This window comes from Dipodomys spectabilis, unplaced genomic scaffold (assembly GCF_019054845.1).
Source record: "Dipodomys spectabilis isolate Male_0828 unplaced genomic scaffold, ASM1905484v1 ptg000085l, whole genome shotgun sequence".
NCBI lineage: Eukaryota > Metazoa > Chordata > Mammalia > Rodentia > Heteromyidae > Dipodomys > Dipodomys spectabilis.
Window position 1 is genome coordinate 9,803,718 of NW_024870762.1, and position 21,191 is coordinate 9,824,908.

General features: G+C 46.5%; 1 protein-coding gene across 1 annotated transcript; it reads right to left on the bottom strand.

The window, feature by feature from the left end:
* Nucleotides 1-323: 323 nt before the first annotated feature.
* Nucleotides 324-17,320, bottom strand: Aldh5a1 (aldehyde dehydrogenase 5 family member A1). Its single transcript, XM_042683740.1, has 10 exons — nucleotides 16,939-17,320; nucleotides 13,443-13,526; nucleotides 12,364-12,534; nucleotides 10,898-11,014; nucleotides 10,019-10,162; nucleotides 9,100-9,243; nucleotides 8,228-8,386; nucleotides 4,373-4,542; nucleotides 1,366-1,424; nucleotides 324-595 (listed from the first exon to the last, which is right to left on the bottom strand). The coding sequence occupies exons 1-10, from the start codon at nucleotides 17,287-17,289 to the stop codon at nucleotides 390-392; spliced, it is 1,605 nt and encodes a 534-aa protein (XP_042539674.1). The 5' UTR covers nucleotides 17,290-17,320; the 3' UTR covers nucleotides 324-389.
* Nucleotides 17,321-21,191: the final 3,871 nt, after the last annotated feature.

A 21,191-nucleotide genomic window follows, 5' to 3' on the forward strand; every position in this document is an offset into this window, starting at 1 on the left:
CAGACAGCCAGGGAAGGCCCATCATCTCCAGTGCTCTGGGCCTGAGTTCCAGTCAGGGAATGACCAGGCAGTGATCAGGCCTTTGTGATGGGCCTGGGGGCTGGTGTGCCTCACACTGCACCCTGTTCTGAGGCAGCCACAGTTGTGCTAGGGTCCCAGGCCTTCTCTATAAATCCAGTGTTAGCTCTACAGTCATGGGTGTGTGGTATGGACTGGTCCCTAGTTATGGAAGGGAGGGGGCAGGCTTTAAGATGACAAGGACTGGCTGAGCTTATGACAAGTTCCTACTTCCTAGAACCTAATAGTTTCTTGTCTTTTTAAACGATGGATGGCATGTCCCAATATGTGTTGGTAAGCTTCCTTGTGAAGTTTTCAAGACACGAAGGCTCCTACACGCTTCCGTAACACACATACTTGACTTCCAGATATTCATCGATGCCATACTTGGAACCCTCTCGCCCCAGGCCAGACTGCTTTACTCCTCCGAAAGGGCACTCCACTGAGGAAATCATGCCTTCGTTAACACCCACCATACCGACCTCCAGCTGCTCTGCCACTCTCCAGATCTGGGCTGGATCTTGCGAGTAAAAGTAACCTGGCATGGAGATAAAAGGAATATATGCAACGCCTGGAATCCTAGCCGCTCAGGAGGCTAAGAGCTAAGCATTGTGGTTCAGAGCTGCCCCAGGCAGGAAAGTCTGTCACACTCTTATCTCAATGAACTACTCAGAAAAAGCCGGAAATGACGCTATGGTAGAGTGCTACCCTTGAGTAAAAAGAAGCTGAGGAACAGCACACCAGGCCTTGAGTTCAAGCTCCAGGACTGGCAAAAACAAACAAAACCCCAAAAAGGAACACATGCCACATGGAAGACTGATTGGAGACGCTAAACCTGAAACAAAGGATGCCACTGGCCATTATTTGTTTAGTTAGTCATGAGAGTCTGGAACCTTTCTGCTCCCAACTAAAGCCTAAGGTGGTCCTGTCCACTTCTTTATCCTTAGACTCTTGGAGATCATCTTTTACTCATGCTCCTTTCTTGCTAGGGCTCCCATCTCCTCCTCTTCAACCCATCCTGCAGCAGATATTTTTGCTCAGACCTTTAGTTGATTCCTCATTTTCTATGAATTGGGCTAAATTCCTTAGCAGAGTATCAAACCTTCTTTAGTATGGTTTTGATCAGCTTTACCATCTTCTAATCTTCAACCATCATCACCAGACTGCCTAGCCCTAGTTCTCTCCCTTTTGTATTTAGCTTCTGATTTCTTTCTTGGTCACCTTTGGCCAGAGCCTCTCCTTCAATCTCTGCAGAAATTGCTTGAGACCATGAGTAAGTGCTGTTGCTGAAGGAGGACCATCACCTACCTGCTAACCCAACGTCAGTTGCATTGGCAATTGCAATGGCCTCTTCCTCCGTGTCAAACCTGCCAATATTAAAATAGGACATGAGCAAAATCTGGAAAGAGATGAGTATAGAAAACTAGCTTCTGTTCCTCCTGACTTGTTTCCCAAATAAAGACAAGAAGTGTTTGGCAAGGACAGCTAAGGACAGAGTAAAAGAAAACAGCAGCAATCCCTGAGAGCCTCAGTGTTCACAATGGGCATTCAAAACCACACTGGCCTCATCTGTTCTAAGTGAATAAGGTAAAAGCAAGCCAGCATGCAGGGAGCCTGGGCCCAACCAGGCCATCAGACATCCTGCAAGAAAACACTTGGTGCCTCCTAAGAATACACAGCAATGGTGGCAACCCTTTAGCTACAATCACCATGCGGAAGGAATCTGTGAGGGTCCAGCAGGTTCTTTCTAGCACTGAGTGGCTTCAGGTGCCAGATGTCCCTTCCTCTCTGACGTGAAGACACTATACAGAGCCCTCTGTGGTCCCTTCCAGCTTTATAACTTTATTTCAGGAACAAGATTTGAGTGGTGTTTTTCTATCATTCTAGAATTTTAACTGGGGCACAGTTTAGAAATTTAGAAATCTGCCAGCAGGAGGAGCCAGCTGTCCCTGCACAGCTTCCAGAGGGGGCTGGGCAGAGCTGGTGCCCAAAAGAACACAAGAATAGAGGAGCAAAGCCTGAATGACACCCACGTCAACTAACTCCACAGCTGACATTTTCTCAGCGTCCAAAGGATGCTTTTTGTTGAAAGAAGAGAAACATTCTTCAAGTGGTGCATTCTCCCACCACAGGAATAATACATAAAAGTAACACATAGAAGTAATACATAATACAGGCTGCTAACAAGGTTCCTGATCCTGAACAGAAGGCCACATAGCAGTACCAGTGCACCCTGTGAAACCAATGCTAGAGACTCCAGAGGAGAGAAGAGGAGAACACACACACACTAATCAATCACTGATGCTGGCAGTGCCAGATGTTCTGGAGGCCAATGAAGTGACTGGGTCTTAGAGGGAGTGAACTCATGGGAGAGAGCTGGGGGCTGCAGGTATACATAGTAGGCAGGGTTGGGAGGACCACAGAAGCTGTGGGGGTGGCACTGCACCTTTCACTCCACCTGGGGATCCAGACACCTGGACGCATGCTATGCAGGAGCCGGGGGCCCAACCAGTGCCTGAGCCCCCACAAAACAAGCATGGGCAGGGGCAGGAGGCAGCAGCCTCTTTACCCAGCCTGTTGCAAGAGGGAGAACTGCTTACCTGGGATTGAGGGAAAGCTACTTAGGGCAAGTCAAGTGGAAGTTGAGGCTGGATTTTAATACTCATGATCCTCTCCCTCCCTGAGACTCAGTCCTTTGCCTTCTCCAAACACACCAAAAAGAGCACAAATGGAGAGTTGAGCTTTGCTTTTAGCATAATCTTATATCACCTATGACAAGCCAAGACTGCTGTTGGTTCGAGGGATGAAAGATGAGTTCCCAGAGAAAAATGACAAGACATCAACAGAGCTAGAAGAGCAAGGACAATAATCAATAGCACAATGGAATGGTATGAAGAGAGGGAAAATGACAAATCTCCACAGCAGGGTCAGAGAGGATAATGAAACAGGAAATGTCAGTTATGGGGAAGAACCAACTGGAACCATCAAGGGCGCAAAAAAATCGTTGTGGAGTTAAAGAAGTGGGTAGTTGGGTTGTGTGTGTGGAGAATGGAAATGAATGAGGGGCAGGTGGTGGGAAAAACTTTGAGAAGCCCCTAGCGTGAGTAGAGAGATGGGTGGACGGAGGACTGGGTGTGGGAGTGTCACTTGTAATGGGGTAGAAAATAATGTATGGAAGGAAGGAACATATTTAGAGAAAGAAGCAGCAGGAGTTTCCAGGACTGAACAAACACATTCAGTATTAAAGAAAGACATGAAGGATCCCACACTGGACAAGCTCCCAGCCTGCTATACCAGAATGATTATAGTAAAATCTGAGAATGTCAAAGACCAGGGGAAATTCTAAAAATCCCTGAGAGAAAAAGTTGATTTTTTCACATAAGTACCAGACAACTGGGGCTGGGAAGGTGGCTCAGTGGTAGAGCGCTTACCTTGCATGCCTGAGGCCCTGGGTTCGATTCCTCAGCACCACATAAGCAGAAAAAATAGTAATAATAAAAAAAGCTGGAAGTGGCGCTGTGGCTCAAGTGGTAGAGTGCTAGCCTTGAGCTGAAGAGCTGAGGGACAGCGCCCAGGCCCAGAGTTCAGGCCCCATGACCGGATCAAAAAGAAAAGAAATAGTATTTGCAGATTACTGGACCTGGAATTTTTTTTGGGTCCGGTCATGGGGCCTGAACTCTGGGCCTGGGCGCTGTCCCTCAGCTCTTCAGCCCAAGGCTAGCGCTCTACCACTTGAGCCACAGCGCCACTTCCAGCTTTTTATTTTTTGCTTATGTGGTGCTGAAGAATCGAACCCAGGGCCTCGAGCGTGCAAGGCAAGCGCTCTACCACTGAGCCACCTTCCCAGCCCTGGACCTGGAATTTTTATCTAAGCAAATTATTATTTACTTGTGAATGTGCGATGAAAAGATCATAAAAGATTACAAACACTTCATTTCCTCTGCACAGCCACAAACATGTACTGCATAAAAAAAAGAAAAATAAGTTCAGCAGAAAGGAAGAAGAAAAAGAACTGGAGTACTTCTGTGGACTATGCTGAGGGTAGCACATGCCTTGTAATCCCAGAACATGGGAGGCTGAGGCAGGATTGTAAGTTTGAGGCCCGTTTGGGATATATACAGTCATACCCTATCTCAAAAAACACCAAATCAACCAAACAAAAATAATCATAAACTGAACTCTACCCTTCAGTGGCCTGGCCACGCTCCCTCGCTGCCCCTCCCTTCCCACTCAGCCCTCCAAGTAGCACAGCTGTCTCTCCTTAAGTCTGCTTTTCTATTCTTTCTCCTGTCTTCCCGCTGCTGTGAGATCTTACTTGATAACTGGTGCCAGAGGCCCAAACGTCTCTTCACGAGAACAAAGCATGTCCTTGGTGACATTGCTGAGCAGCGTGGGCTCAAAGAAATTTCTTCCATACTGGTGCCGCTTCCCGCCTGTCACAATGGTCGCCCCTTTAGAAACAGCGTCACTCACGTGTTTCTCTACCTGTATGATAAGAAGAAGAACCTGGGAAGGTTGGCTGAGGACATTTTCCAATGGGGCACACTGTTAGCATGTTTAAACCACAGGAGACAAATTGGGTTTCTTTCTTGCTCTTTTTAAAATGGGCTAAAAATGAGCCACCTTGATTCCTTAGGGATGACAATGGGTAATGGGAAGGAATACGGTGGGTAGCCATCTTTTTGTCCCTGCCCTCTGATTTCCTGACTGACTGTGGTCTAAGACATACGGATTTATTTCTGGGCCTGCAGCCCACACAGCTGTTTTCCTGAGCTTCACTTGCACTGCACTTTGGGAAGTTCTAGTGTCTTGGGTGTCCTGTCGGCCCTTTCCTGAGCTGCATTTGCCCGTGTTCTGATCCATTCTTCTCAAGTAGTCACCCATTGCTCAACAACAGACATGCACCCTGTCCCCAAAACTGTGTCTTTATCTGATTTTGCCTGGCTATGTTTTATCTTTTATTCCACCTGATTGATAGTTTAACTGGTCATTGAATTTTGACTCAAAACAATTTTCTTCACAATTTGAGTGCACTTCTGATATTGTGAATGAAAAATCTGGTTCAGATACACAGCTTGCTTCTTTTTTTTTTTTTTTTGGGTCCGGTCGTGGGGCCTGGGCCTGGGCGCTGTCCCTCAGCTCTTCAGCTCAAGGCTAGCGCTCTACCATTGAGCCACAGCACCACTTCCGGCTTTTTTCTTTTTGCTTATGTGGTGCTGAGGAATCGAACCCAGGGCCTCATGCATGCAAGGCAAGCACTCTACCACTGAGCCACCTTCCCAGCCCCCACGGCTTGCTTCTTTTGTGAGACAACTTCATTCCCCAACCTGGGAGCTCATAGGATCTTTGTTTATGTCCTGATAGTTAAGTTTTTGATAAAATATATGTTTTTCTTTTCATTTGTTGAACTTGGTCACTAGTGAAATCTTTTTATCTGAAGAATTAAAGAACTAAGAATGTAATTTTTCTCCCCATTTTCTCAATCTCTTATTCTTTTTCCCTCAGGGCCTTGAACTTGCAAGGCTGGTGCTCTACCACTTGAGCCATATCCCAGCCTTTCCCTTTACTGGTTATTTTAGAGATGACATCTAGTTCTGCAAGCCTGGGCTAGGAAGGTGGCTCAGTGTTAGAATGCTTGCCTTGCATGCATGAGGCCCTGGGTTCCATTCCTCAGCACCACATTAGCAGAAAAGGCCAGATGTGGTGCTGTGGCTCAAGTGGTAGAGTGCTAGCCTTGATCTGAAGACCTTAGGGACAGTGCCCAGGGCCAGAGTTCAGGCCCCATGACCGAGAGAAAAACAAAACAAAACAATAACAAACAAACAAAAAACCTGTAAGCCTTTGGATCTTTGTCTCCTGGGTAGCTAGGATTATAGACATAAGCCACCAGTACCTGACTTTAATATTCTTATTCTAACTTCTTTTACCAAGATGGCTATCTTCCTCACCTCAGATTAACTCTCCTTTAAAAAAATAACAATATTCTTTATATTGTCCTTTAAATTCGGTCAGATCTCTCTAATATTAACTTCTACCTTTAGCTGCTGCATACTTTGTCAGTCATGTGTGCAAGTTCTACAGACTTGCTGTCCTTGCTTCACTTTCATAGAACAGATTTCTTGTTTTATGGATGTGTATTTTCCTTAAAACTCCTGCAAGACATCATTACCTTCTTAGAAAATTCCCTCCTGTTGCCTGGTCTGTCTACTGCTTTCAAGTCTGTTCTGTTTGTTCTGGCTGGCCCTTTCTCTTAGGTGCTCATGGTGTTCACACAGGCACCAGCGCCGTAGGCTGCTGATCCTTCTGAACCAAGGACCGGGTTGGAAGACATAGGGAGGCAGCGTGGGTGGTTTCTGTAATTTCCATTCTCTCCCTCAAGGTAGGTTTTAACTCAGTCGGCCTTCTCTAGACAGGCAAGCATCCTGGGCTTGTCCCAAGGTCCAATGTCACCTCTAAGACGCAGATGGTACTGACGTAACTTTAATAACTTTCTCTGTGTTGAGTAATCTCCAGGCAATTGCTAGTTTTTTTTATTCTTTTCTTTTCTTTCCTCCTCCTCCTCTCTCTCTGTCTCTGTCTCTCTGTCTCTCTCTTTCGGTGCTAAAATTGGGGCTTGAACTTAATGCCTAGGCACTATCCCTTACTTTTTTTGCTCAAGGCTGGTGCTCTATCACGTGAGCCACAGCTCCATTTACAGCTTTTTACTGGTTAACTGGAGATAAGAGTCTCATGGATTTTTCTGTCTGGGCTGGCTTTGAACTGCAGTCCTCGGATCTCAGCCTTCTCAGTAGGCAGGATTACTAGCCCATGATGAGAAATTTACCAGACCTCTCTGTCAACTTCAGTGCTTCCTTGGGGGAAGGTAACAAGTTTGGGTTCAGCTGATCTGACTGCCCACTGTCAGGGCAGCCATCAGTCTGTGGTTCATGCTCAGGCCCTCAGGTTGCTGAGGACCAGCAGTCAAGACTAAGCTCCCCATGTAAGCATTCACTGCCTGTTCTGGATGCAAGTTTCTCAGGTTCACCCAGATGCTAGATGGCCCCTCAGGCCTTCGCTCCCCAGCTGCTGTGTCTGCCTGATTAAAAATATCCTGTTAAGATCCTTTCTACTAGTCTACTAGTAGAGGCTAATCTAGATAGAGACAATGGATATTTGGCATTATTATTTTAAAAGTTCCCTGGGCCTTTGAAACAAGAACAATAGAACAAAGAGGGAAATACCACCCATTGTCATCTAGACTGAGACTTTAGAGTGTGTGTGTAAGTGCTGGTCCTGGGGCTTTGTTGCTATCTAGCACTCTACCACTTGAGCCGCAACTCCACTTATGGCTTTTTTGGTGATTAACTGGTGATGACTCATCTTACAAACTTTTTTGCCCTGGCTGTCTTCTAACTGATCCTCAGATTTCAGGCTCTTGAGTAGTTAGGATTACAGACATAAACCACTAGCACCCAGCCTTTTTTTGTTTTCCTACAAACAAATTCTTTCTAAATTCTTTCCCTTTGTGGCTGTCTCTAATCTTGAATGTGGTATCTGTGGTTCTAGATTCCCCAGCAGGTTCCTTAGGAACCTCTAGAAAGACATTTGTCATCAAAATGTAGCAGAAAACTGAGGGAGAAAAAATCTCACAAAGTCTCAGTGTAATGCCCATACATTGCTACCCATCCCACTACTTGGTAGAAATTCCTTTTAAAAACATTTCTCCAAGAAAAAAAAAAAATATTTCTCCAGGGGCTGGGAAGGTGGCTCAGTGGTAGAGCGCTTGCCTTGCATGCCTGAGGCCCTGGGTTCAACTCCTCAGCACCACATATACAAAAAGAAAAAAAGCTGGAAGTGGCGCTGTGGCTCAGGTGGTAGAGCACTAGCCTTGAGCTGAAGAGCTGAGGGATAGTGTCCAGGCCCAGAGTTCAGGTCCCACGACCGGACCCAAAAAAAAAAAAAAAAAATTTCTCCAGGCCTAGGAAGGTGGCTTAGTGGTAGAGTGCTTGCCTAGCATGCATGAGGCCCTGGGTTCAATTCTCGATACTACATAATCAAAAAATAAAATTATTTTTAAAATAGTTCTCCAAAAGAGCCTTGCTGAGAAACTTACTAAAGTGTTTTTTGCTTAGTTAGGCTTTTGGTTTTGAAACCATAAAATTTTCACCCACAGATAGTAAGCTAAACTTACCTTTTCCACTGCTTTCTCATTAATTAATGGGCCTTGAGTAGTTCCTTCTTCAAATCCATTACCTACACGCAGGTTTGTCTTCATTGCTTCAGCAAATTTCTTTACAAAGGAGTCATGAATACCCCGTTGCACTAAGAACCGGTTTGCACAAACACAAGTCTAGACAGGAAAAAAACAACAACAAAAAAGTTTATGAAGTCAGGTTTTTCAGAAGCTACTGATCCAACCAAGAAATGGTACCATGCTACCATCTCAGACCTTCACTGTGAAAAGATGGCTCATATCTAGGTTTGATTGTATCAGCTCAACAGAGAAAAGTTCAGTAAGAGAAACCTATGGAAATAACCAGCTTTGGGCTGAGATGTAGCTCAGTGGCAAAGCACTTGCCTAGCAAGTGCAACAACATCCTGGGTTAGACAAAAAAAATAAAGTTAAAAAAAAAAAAAGAAAATAACCAGTTTCAAAGGGTAGGAGAAAGAAAAGATGAACATTTCCAGTTTGGGAAAATCTTTACTTATGTCTGGACGCCATGCCTAGCAAAGTCCCTAGCAAGAAAGAAGGCACCAACTGCATGTTTGCTGAGAGATAAAAGAAAGGAGGAGGAGGAGGTGGAGAAGAGGAGGAAGAAAAAGGAGGAAAAGGAAAGAGAGAAGGGAAAAAGAAGTAGAGGAAGAAGAGAAGGAGGAAGAGAAAGGAAGAAGATGAAGAGAAGAAAAGGGGGAGGAAGAAGGAGGAAGAAAAAGAAGAATTGAAAGGAGGAGGAGGAAGTAGAAGAGGAGGAGGAAGAGAGATGGAAGGAGCTTAGGAGATCTCCATTAAACACACTCATCTATTCTCCATATTTATGCTCTGAAAATCCCTCTGTCACTCACCTGTCCAGCATTTCGAAATTTAGATGCCATGGCCCCCTTGACAGCCTGGTCCACGTTGGCACTGTCAAAGACGATGAATGGGGCAAGGCCCCCTAGCTCCATGGAGACCCTTTTCACAGAGTTCGCTGCATGGTGCAACAGAATCTGCCGGAAGGGAGAATGCTATAAGCAGGGAGAGAGACTGCCAGGGTGTTTGGATTTGGATATAAAGTGCCTCTTCTGACCCTCAAAAGGCATATGAAGTGAAGGAGGTCCCCAGCTGCGGCACCATCTAGAGGTGGTGGGATCAGGAGGTCAGAGCTGAATAAGCCTAGCTGGAGGAAGTAGGCCACTGATGTGTACCTTTGGAGAACATATCTTGTCTCTGAACTCTCTCTACAGCTTCCTGGCTGCCATGAGGTGAGTAGCTTCCCACCACACCTGCCTGTCCACCACGATTACCTCACCCACCACAAGCCTAAAAGCAATGGAGCCAAATCCTTAAGTCAGTTTTCTCAGATACTTGGCCACAGCAATGGAACACTGACTAATACACAGGGCTACTATGCCTTTGTTTTACAAAATTACTCAAGAATGTACAAAGGTGCCCATGGTATAGATACCATCAAGGAGAAATGAGAAAAGCTATCTGGCCAGGTAGAGTGGCTCTTACAGTAACCCCAACTACTTAGAATTATCTAGGCTAACCTGGGTAAACAAATAATGAATGCCACTCAACTCCTTTGATTGTCAACTAGGAACCCATGCCATGTTGCAATAGGAGACAACACCTTCAGCACCCCAGAGGATGATCGAACACCACTATAGGAGAGCTTTGAACACTGCTGAACAATTTTTCTAAAACTGGTGATCAAGATAAAAGAGGAGTGTTATGATCTTTATTAAGACATTGGATTTGCTGGAGACTTCAGTCTCATACCTTGCCTGTTGCTGTTGAGCCAGTGAAGGAAATTTTGGACACTAGAGGGTCAGTGCAGAGTGCTTCCCCAACTTCCTTGGCCTTCGCTCGGGAGCAAGGAACAACATTGTAGACACCAGGAGGGATTCCTGCTTGGTTTGCGAGCTGTGAAGACAGCCAGCAAGCATGTGTTAACTAAGAAGTAGACTGGAAAACATCAGAAAACGGAAGAAATAGAAGGTTCATCCAAATAGCATGAGGCTTGGAGTTTAAGCACTACACCTACACAAAAAATTCAGTGCCTTTTTAATGAAGATGATAAATAAATATCATTTTTAGGGTGATTAAGAATGTGGTGGGCAGGTACCACGAAAATCCTTCTTTTTTGTTTCTACAACAAGCATCTAACATCTGACCTAAATAATTGCCAGCAGATTAAAGCATGATAATATACACATGGCAGGCAAATATAGAGACTCCAAAACTGCTTCTTTCTGTCCCTGATAAAATTTCACTTGTGGCCCAGACAAGCAAATATAGCTACTCAGGAGGCAAAGAGAGAGAGGACTGTGGTTTGAGGCTACCCTGGGAAGAAAGTTAAAGAGACCCTTTCTCCATGAAAAAAGCCAAGCATGGTCATGTGCGCCTGTCATCCCAGCTATTCAGGAGGTATAAAGTAGAAAAATCACATCCAGGCTAACTGCAAGAAAAGCAGTACCATATATTAAAAAAAAAAAAAAAAGTAAGAGAAAAGGGCTAGGGGTGTGTTTGCCCAGCAAGTATTTCAGACTCTTGAGTTCAAATCCCAAAACCATGAAAAAAATCCACATGGAGACTTGTTTGGTTCGAGACAGACAGACAGAAACACAGACAGACACACACACAAACACACACGCTCACCTGGGCCAAGGCCAGGGCAGAGAAAGGCGTATCTTCAGCAGGTTTTACCACTACTGTGCAGCCAGCTGCAAGGGCAGCCCCCACCTTCCTGGTGATCATGGCACTGGGAAAATTCCACTGGAATTGGAAGGGCAAAGGAAGTACGTGAGAAGACTGCCGCGTTATCCACAGCAAGGAGGGTCAGTTCCCAGATTCCATTGCACAACTGATCGGCAGACCTGTTCACCTGCCCAGGTGTTCCTCCTGCCCAGGTGTTCTCCCTTAAGGAGATAAAGGCTCATAAAGATAGGATACATTAAGATTTTTTTTAATGCTTTGTGGGATGTTCTATTACAATTATTCCACTAAGCATAATTTATTTTTCAAACTATGGCACAATAAAAAAATGAGTCCTATCTTATTGGGTGCTGGTGGCTTAGATACTATGATCTGAGGATTGCAGCTGAAAGCCAGCCCAGGCAGGAAAGTCCATAAGATTGTTATCTCCAACAAACCACTGAAAAGCTAGAAGAGCTGTGGCTCAAGTAGTAGAATGACAGCCTTGAGTGGAAAAATCTAAGGGACAGTGCCAGGCCCTGAATTCAAGACCCAGTTACCAACACAGAAGAAAAATGAGTCCTATCTTAAAGTCTTTTAAAAAAAAAAATAACAAATTCTTAGCTGGGCACTGGTGGTTCACACTCATAGTCCTAGCTACTCGGGAGGATGAGATCTGAGGACTGTGGTTCAAAGACAGCCCGGACAGAAGAGTCCCCATGATACTTTTTTTTTTTTTTTTTTGGTCAGTTGTGGGGCTTGAACTCTGGGCTTGGGTGCTGTCCCCGCACTCTTCAGCTCAAGGTGAGCGTTCTACTGCTTAAGCCAAAGCGCTACTTCCAGTTTTCTAGTGGTTTTTATGGGAGATAGGAGTCTCACGGACTTTCCTGCCTGGGCTGGCTTTGAACCGAGATCCTCAGATCTCAGCCTCCTGTGTAGCTAGGATTACAGGCGTGAGCCACTGGCACCTGGATGTCCTCGTGATACTCTTATCTCCAATTAACCACTCAGAAACCAGAAGTGGCAGTGTGGCTTGAGTGGTAGAGCTCTAGCCTTGAGCACAAAGAGGCTCAGGGACAGAGTCCAGGCCTTGAGTTCAAGCCCCCCCACAACTCATAAATTCTCAAAGATCTTTTGAGAGGTACTAGGCAATGCTGGGAAGAAACAAGCCATTCTGGCAGGTCAGAAAAGCCTCGGCATCTTCCTATGGGTTACCAGTGATGGCCATTAGCCCCTCACTGCCACACACCTACAGTTATCTCAAGAGGAAGCGGAAATGCATCTCTGCATCTAGAAAAGGAATCAGGAAACCAAGGACAGGTGAGGAAGCCAACAAAACAGCACACCTTGCTCACCAGGAAGAACAAGTCATTTCTTACCTCACCACCCAGTTCCCAACCCTGGGACCACGACACGGTCCTGGCACATACCGGGGTGATGATGGAGGCCACGCCCAGGGGCTGCTTGAGGACCAGGGCTCGCCTGTCCTTTGAGGAGGTAGGAATAATGTCTCCGTAAACGCGGCGAGCTTCTTCTGAAAACCACTCTAGGAAGAGGGCGGAATAGACCATTTCTCCCTGTGCTTCTGCCAGTGGCTTTCCCTAAATCAGATCAGACAAAGCATGCTTATTGCCTTCTAATAAATAAACAGGACTGTATCTCTCAATTCTTCAACGCTGCCGGGAAATAGAAAACTCTCTCATCAATAGGGTTTAGGGGGAAAATTTCGAACTTTGGTGTGAGTGACTGCAGAATTACAGTGATGGGAATAATCATGGCTGGTCTTCCCAGCCATAGGACTCATCCACATCCTCTGTATATTCACAGGGAGGGAGGGTCACCTGGAAGTCCATCTTCTACTCATTTCCCCACTTCTAACATCTCTTAATAGGTGTAGTATAAAGTCACTTATAACAATGGAGGAACTAATAGTCTATTTTTAAATACATACAATGTGGAAAACCAAGACAGTCATGGGGGTGGGAGGGGGGACCTGGACAGGTAAAAAGTAAATTCATATTGTTCCAAACAAAACCTATTCTTTTTGCATCCTAATAAAGAATACTACTGTGTCCTAGCAAACATGAATTTTGTTTTAGCAAATATGACTTGTCTGGCCCAATAATGCTCATCAAACAAAGAACTATACATTCTTTAGCTACAGATTAACACTAATATGAAGAACCTGTGGCTCATGCTCATAATCCTAGGTACTCAGGAGGCTGAGATCTGGAGGAAGATCAAGGTTAAAAGCCAGCCTGGGTAGAAACATCCAAACGACTTGATATTCCATTTAACCAGAAAAAAAAAAAAGTTGGGTTGAAGGCATGGCTCAAATGGTAGAATGTCAGCCAAGCAAGCAAACTGAGCAAGCTTAAGGCTCTGAGTTTAAACTCCAGTATCAGCAAAACAAACACAGCACCAATGGGAAGTGAGAGGCTTTTCCAAGTTTTAATCTAAAAACTCCAGGATTGTTCTTGAGGATAGTCAGGTAGGGTCCTGAACTTACACTCTCAGCTGTGATTATTTTCGCAAGGTCATCCTTATTTTGCATCATTAAATCGTACCATTTCCGAAGTAATGAACTTCTCTCCTGAAAAAGAAATAACAAGGCAGAGAAGTAATGAAATGTGCAATGGAAGATGGACTAGTAAATATTCTGCACTTTCCTGGCATACTAGCTGTGTAGCCTCATTCTTGCTGTGATGGTTCAGTTGGCACATTTCTGCTAATCCATGTTGGACTTTTGATAGCTAACACCACACAAGACCAAATCTATGTTGTTTCTGGCTGCTAAGTCTGTGAAAATTTTTTTTTATAGCAGCCACAGGATACTAACACTTTAGCTTATGAGGTGGTCAACAGAGGCCAATTCCTCTCCTTCCATGTCATCTATGAGTTCACAAGATGGAAAGAGGTCAGCAAACACATACAAAGAAAGACGTGAGGCAAAGATGTACAAAAGATGTCAAAATCTCTGGCCCAAAGCCGTGGGTTTTTCTGCCTCTGACAGGTTCAAAGGTGGAAGTTCTGTATGCTCAAGGCCTTTAAGAATGGGTAGAATGTGAATGGCACTTGTGAAAGAGAGAAAAACAGGCCTGGGGAAAAGACACCACAGGCCCAGAGGCAATAGCAGGGTGAACCACAGGGCTAGCTTCCAGACAGTATTCATCCCCTGGCTTGTGCCCCACCAGCTCCCACCTGTGTGGGGTCCAAAGGGAACACAGCACTCCCTCCTCAGTAGATGACCCAAGGTTCAAGACTCCCTCCTTTCAAGAAGGATGCTTCCTTCTTGTAAAGAAGGAAGTCTTGTAAAGATTCCTAGTAAAATGGAAGCCACAATGTGTTCATGTTGAAGGGACACAGGCAGGATGGTGGCAGGCATGACCAGGAGACCTTGCTGGTTCCTCTCCCAGCCCCGCAGTCACCAAACCACCCTTGCACTGTGACATCACTGTGGTGGCCTTGATTCTTGTGAAATGATGCTAGAGAACCCAGGGATCAGGCCTGACCCCTTCCCTTCCCTCATCCCCACAGCTGTGATGCATGCCCAGTACACTGGTGCATACTGTCCATGCTTACATCTCTAGCTCAGTGTTCACTTCCAGACTCCAGCTCAAACATCCAGCCACCTGCTTTTCCATCCTCACTTGGGGGAGTCTAATGGACATCCTAATATCTCAGAGGCCATGTGTCCCAAACTGAGCTCCAATTCCACTCCAGGCTGTTTCACTCAACCCTCCCCCATCTCAGCCGGAAGTTATTCCACCCTTCCCTTCCAGTTGCTCAGGCCAAACGTCCTGGCTTCTCTTTTGCTACTGCATCCCATAAGACTCCATCAAGAAATAACCAAGCCGGGTACTGGTGGTTCATGCCTGTAATCCTAGCTACTCAGGAGGCTGAGATCTAAGGATTGCGGTTCAAAGCCAGCCCAGGCAGGAAAGTACGTGAGACTTTTTTTTTTTTTTTTTTTGGTCAGTCGTGGAGCATGAACTCTGGGCTTGGGCCCTGTCCCTGCGCTCTTCAGCTCAAGGCGAGTGCACTCTACCACTTAAGCCACAATGCCACTTCCGGTTTTCTAGTGGTTTATTGGAGATAAGAGTCTCACGGACTTTCCTGCCCGGTATGGCTTTGAACCCCTATCCTCAGATTTCAGCCTCCTAAGCAGCTAGGATTACAGGCGTGAGCCACCTGTGCCCAGTTCTGTGAGACTCTTCTCTCCAATAAAGCACCAGAAAATGGGAAGTGGCCCTCTGGCCCAAGTGGTAGAGCGCTAGCCTTGAGCTGAAGAGCTGAGGGACAGCGCCCAGGCCCAGAGTTCAAGCCCCATGCAAAAAAAAAAGAAAAAAAAGGAAAAGAAATAACCTTCCTTCAGAATATATCCCTTATGGGACTATGAGTCAATACTTCCATCACCACAACCCTAGCTCAAGCCATCACCACCTTCCACCTGTATCGCAGTGATAGCTTAGACACGGTTGGTGAAGCCTCAAGAGTTCATGTGCTTGAAGCTTGATCCTGAGTGTTGCAGCAATAAAAGGTCGAGTCTTGTCAGTCCTCGGGTCATTTTCTAGGGTGTATTTGGAAGGGACTAAGGTAGGTTTCATGGGATCCTGAGAGCTAGATCTTGACAATGTAAGTTGTTATAACAGGGAGTTAGATCCCTGAATGGCTCTTGGTTCTTGTCCTAACATGTGATCACAAGTTCCCAGACTTGCTTTCACCATGATACCATCTCCAATAAGGCCTTCACCACAGGTGGACTCCCTGGTGGCCTCTAGATCTTGGACTTCTACCTTCAAAAAGTGTGAGCAAAATAAACCTCTTTTAGCCTGGGTCAGGAATTTCCTTATCAACAAAAGCCAGACTAATACAACTTCCCTCTTTTAGTCTATCCACAGCACTGGACTAGAGTGTCCTTTCAAAATGTCGACCAGATCACACCTCTGCCTAGGTATTATGTTCCCTCTCTCTCTAGCTCTTCCACCGAGGCTAATCCACTCTGAAAACACCACAGCCATTGACCAGCCTAGTGCTTACCTGAAGTCCTTACTTTGTTGTTGTTAGGCTTGAACTCAAGGCCTAGGTGCAATCTCTTGAGCTTTTTTTTTTTTTTTGGTCCAGTCATGGGGCTTGAACTCTGGGCCTGGGCACTGTTCCTCAGCCCTTCAAGGCTAGCACTCTACCACTTGAGCCACAGCGCCACTTCCAGGTTTTTCTGCTTATGTGGTGCTGAGGAATCGAACCCAGGGCCTCATGCATGCAAGGCAAGCGCTCTACCACTGAGCCACCTTCCCAGCCCTCTCTTGTGCTCAAGGCTAGTGCCCTACCACTTTGAGTCAAGCTCCACTTCTGGTATTCTGGTGGTTAATTGGAGATAAGAGTCTTAGTGCCTTTCCTGCTTGGGCTGGCTTTGAACTGTGATCCTCAGATCTCAGCCTCCTGAGTAACTAGGATTACAGGCATGAGCCACCAGTCAGGGCCCATATTTCTTTTTAATCTTTTGGTCTCTTATTCTCTGGGAGGTCTACCTTGATGCTCTGGGTTGAAAGCTGCCTCTCCTAAATTGACATGTTGGAAGTTCTACATTCCCCTCCCTCAGTAGCTCAGAATGCGAGTCTTTGGAGATAAGCCCTTTAAAGAGGCAATAAAGGCAAGGTGGGGTCCATGACTAGATGACTTTAGAAGGTGGCCATTAGGATACAGGTGCGCACACACATTGGCCGTCATGTCCATACTCGCAGGTGGCCAGGCTCGTGGCCTACAGGACTCTGATGGCTTGTGTTAAGTGCTCCTGCTCTGCCAACCTCGTCCCTAACCGGGCAGTCCACATTTTGAGGTTTGCGCCTGAACCCACAAGCCCAAGCTCCAGAGTTATTCGTGGTTTGTGTGTGACCTCGTGCGTTTTGCATCCTCGAGGGGCACGGGGTCCCCGCTGGGTTCACTTTGGGGCACCCCCTTCCCTCCACGGGGTCCCCCGCGCGGCCCGCCCCGCGGGCGCTCACCTTGGCCGAGACCCCCCTCCAGCTGTGGAACGCCTCGTAGGCCGTGCGCACGGCGGCGTGGGCCTCGGCCGCCCCGCAGTCGGCCACCATGCCCAGCGTGGCGCCGCTGGCCGGGTCCGTCACCGGGAAGGTGGCGGCGGCCGGGAGCCAGCGGCCGCCCACGAAGCTGTCGGTGCGCAGCAGCTCGGCGGAGAGGCCGGCGGGGCTCCGGGCGTAGCTGCGGAGCTGGGCCCGGCCCGGAGCGGCCCGCGCGGTGAGCCCCGAGCAGCCGGGACGGGGGCGGAGGTGGCGCGGAGGCGCCAGCGGGAGGCGCGGGGCCCCGAAGCTCCGCAGCCGAAAGCAGGTCGCCATGGCGGGGGCCGCGGCGGCAGCTGGAGCTTCAGGAAGTCGGCGGGCGGGAGCGCGCGCAGGGGTGCGGGCGGCGGGCACGCGCGGGGGCGGGGGCCGGGGTGAAGGCAGCGGGCATGCGCGAGGTGGCGGGGACGGAGGACCGGGGATCAAAGGACCGGGGCTAAAGGTGGCCGAGTAGCGGGCACGCTCTCCCCGCGCTCCGGGCGCTGCACTGCGCGTCGACCTTGGCCGGATCTGGGGCTGGGGGGGGGGGGGGCGTACGGCAAAGATGGGGCCGGGGAAACTGACATAGGTGGGCGGACACCCGTCCCCCTTTCCACTGCGGGGTGCTGCTAAGGAAAGTGTTCCGTCTCTCTAAACCCCAAACTCGGGGTCCCCTGTCCCAGCATAGAAGCAAGCGCTGGAGGCGAGCGATCGGCGCGGGCTGAAGGCTGTACCGGGGGACAGACCTGCCGGGCTGGTCCGTGGGAAGGCAGGCAGCAGCGGTGCGCGGGGGGGGGGGGGGGGGGGGAGGGGGGGGGAGGGAGCGCAATTTAAGCCGCATTTTAGGGTCACCTTCTGTGGACTGCGAGAGTTGCGGGCAGAGTACCATTCCGAGCAGGACTGTAATGAGACTTGCAACTGGGTCGGGGATTTGTAGGTCACACTGGGAAAACAATAAACACAGCTTCGGGGAAATAGACACTGAACAGATTTTTGTAAACAGATCGGGGCGCCGGGGATGGAGTGAGGACCTAATTGGCAGGCTGACTCCCCAACGCTTAAGAGTGGCCCTCAACCGCGACCAAGGTCATGGTGACCTTGCATCAGGGGTGCGCCTAACATTTGGTTTCCCAATCGTGGTTTCCCAAAGGGCCAATTTGGCTCCGTGCTTTTCTAGGTGTTCTCTTCCTTCATCCAGTGCAGACTGCTCTGAAGAGCACCTGCCTTGGGAGATAAGACTCTGTGGCTGATAATCCTTGAGATCTAGTGCAAATGGTCTGTATCAGTGATCTCATTTGTAAAATGGAACAAAATCTGCCAGACACTGGTAGCTCACGCCTGTAATCCTAGCTGCTGGGGAGGCTGAGATGGGAGAGTACGTGCAAGAAAGTCTGTGAGACCTCTCAATTAACTCCCCCCAAAATTGGAAGGGAAGCTGTGGTTCAAGTAGTAGAGCACCAGTCTTGAGCGAAAATAGCTCAGGGCTAGAACTCAGACCCTGAGTTCAAATCCGAGTGTCAGCACACACACACACACACACACACACACACACACACACACGAATAATACATGTCTGTTGTGAGATAAGGTATACTAGTCATACTAGCTGCTCTAGCTCAAGCCACCAGTAGGTTAAAATTTGGCTACCAACTAGCAAGAAATCATTTATCAAAATAGAGCCAGCAGATTATAAAGACTGACTATACTATGATCAAATTAAAGGCGCATTCTTTATCTATTCAGATACTAGGCCCAGACCCCAAATTCTGGAAGCAGAATGAGGGTAAATAGCATGTCCATACTTGGAATATGTGGTTTGCATCACCCTATCAATGCTATGTATTGATTTTAGGATCAATAGTTCCAACATGACTCCCACGCTCAATTACTACAGAGTTGTGAGTGTATTACAGGTTCAGGAGCCTGTGGGCTTTGCCTTTTTCTAGGATTACAGAGTCCTAGAAATTCTTTGCAAAATGCCAACGCTGAACTTTGTAAGACCAAGTCAGATCTACTCGGTCTTGAACCAGTCGCATCTGGCAGAAGTGGTGACAGCTGAGTTTAATCATGTGTAGGTGTATCTTTCACCATTTTTCTGTGTGTTTTGTTGTGGTAATTGGGAAGAGAGGAACTACTGATAATTGTGACCTCCAGTGGTGATCACTGGGGAGCGGGTGGGTTCACAACTACTGCCTGCAGGGGGCGCTCTACTGATAGTCACTACAGGCTTGAGGGAAATCATTGAGTGTGCCAAAATAAATAAATAAAGTAAAACTAGTGTCAGTCTCCTGTGCCAAAATTACTCTCGTAGAAGACATGTTAAGATTCTATTTCACATCATGCCCATTCCTCTTAATAGCTGAGTTGTCCATGAGGGAGTGTATGTAGAACACCTAAGATTCCTCATTCTTTTCAGACACACAAAATGTGTAATGTCTTATAAAATCATGTGACATATTTAAGAGGAATATTATTATATAATCTTTATACCAATGTAGATGGGAAGTTTGTCATTATTTATTTTATGAAGGATGAGACCCCCCCCAAAGGCAAAAGGGCCAATGACCTAGGAAATCCATAACATGATCTTTCCCATTGCCTCTCATGTTTTCTGTTCTGTGCCAGCCCCCATTAGAGCAGAAAAATTCCCTCTTGATTCTTGTCTTACTTGCAGAGCCCTGGTGATGCCAGAATGTGACTTGGAATGCTCACTAGGCTCTAGAGGAGAAGAGCAGTTGTGTGATGGGACTTTTCCTCCTTTTCTCTTTAACCTGCCTTTATCCTGGGTGCCCTCTCAATCCCTCTTTTATCCCCTTCCTTATTTGCTATAATGATCCTATGATATCTACAACATATTAGACCTATGTCAAAGTGAGCTAAAATGATCTACTTTAGGCCCAAAAAAGATTTTGGACATTAAATCACATCTAATTTATCAGCACACGAAGGAGATGTACCTCTACTTTCAATCTTTCTTTATACTCACATCTAAATTGTCATAAAAGATGTTATGTTGAATATCTGTGTGAAAGATACCTGTCTTGATTGATTGATTGATTGACTGAGAGAGAGAAAGAGAGAGAGAGAGAGTCAGTCAATAAATGGGCTGGGTATGTAGCTGAGAGCCTTTACCTAGTATGCCTAGGCCCTGGGTTTGACCCCCAGCATTGCAAAAAAAAAAAAAATAGAAATACTTAATAGAAACCTTTGGTGAATCTTCTATATGGGGAAAATTTCATTTGAATGTTCAATAGTCAACATGTATTCAACTCTTACTGTATGTGAGACTTTTCGATGCATTTTACATCTATTTATGTAATTTATCAACTCTTCTCAATGACATAAGGTGTGTACTTTTATAATCTGCAAAACTGGTTATTATCTCCATTTTAGAAATAAGGAAACAATAGTATGGTGATTTTTAATAACATGTGCAAAGATCACCCAGATACTAAGAAAGAGAACAGAGGTCCAAATAAAGCTCCTATTTATCCACCCACTCCTACTGAAACTTCAGACTTGACTTGCTGTCTGATTTACGAAGAGGCTAAATGATAGAATCACACTATCTCTTAATGAAGCCACCGGTATCGGGAAAGGGGATGTGGAGAAGAAAGAAAAAGCTTTCCATTGACTCATTGTTGTCAGATAGTTTTCTAAATCCTGTGAGCTATATTTTAAGTCATAACTTTGATGTTTTTCTGGTTACAAAAGTCATAAAAACGCAAGCAATATTATCACATAAAGTTCATATCCACAAGTGAAAAAATCCCTTCCTATTCCACTGCATTTATAAGTTAAATCATTCTGAACTTTAAACACGGTTTGTATTGTCTAGTGACTGAATCCATTTCTTTTTCTGGTGTGTGTGGATGGGTTGGTTTTATTATAGTTACTTAGATACCCTTTCCTGAATTATTCACACCCTGCTGTGAGCCTTTGTAAGTCTCTTTCTGCTTTATTATTGATCGGTTATTCTTGGGTGCTGTGAATTTACCACAGCCCCAACTTGTAATTGCTAGCCTGTCACCTCCGGCTTTAGGAGGCACAGGGAAGAAGGAAGCAAAGCCAAGTTTGTGGTGGCCAGAGGGTCATGGAAACCCAGACATAGTGTATGGAGGCTGGGCACGGAGGATGTGGAGGGGAGCTCACGGTGGAATGCTACTTCAGGAAGCCAGGGCTTTTAATTTATTTAAATC

Excerpts from the sequence above, each read along its gene's own strand:
- Aldh5a1 (XM_042683740.1), bottom strand. The coding sequence starts at position 17,289 with ATGGCGACCTGCTTTCGGCTGCGGAGCTTCGGGGCCCCGCGCCTCCCG. Across the intron at positions 12,535-13,442 it reads AAATAATCACAGCTGAGAGT|GGAAAGCCACTGGCAGAAGC; the intron begins GTAAGTTCAGGA and ends GATCTGATTTAG. Across the intron at positions 11,015-12,363 it reads TGGCCTCCATCATCACCCCG|TGGAATTTTCCCAGTGCCAT; the intron begins GTATGTGCCAGG and ends TTCCAATTCCAG.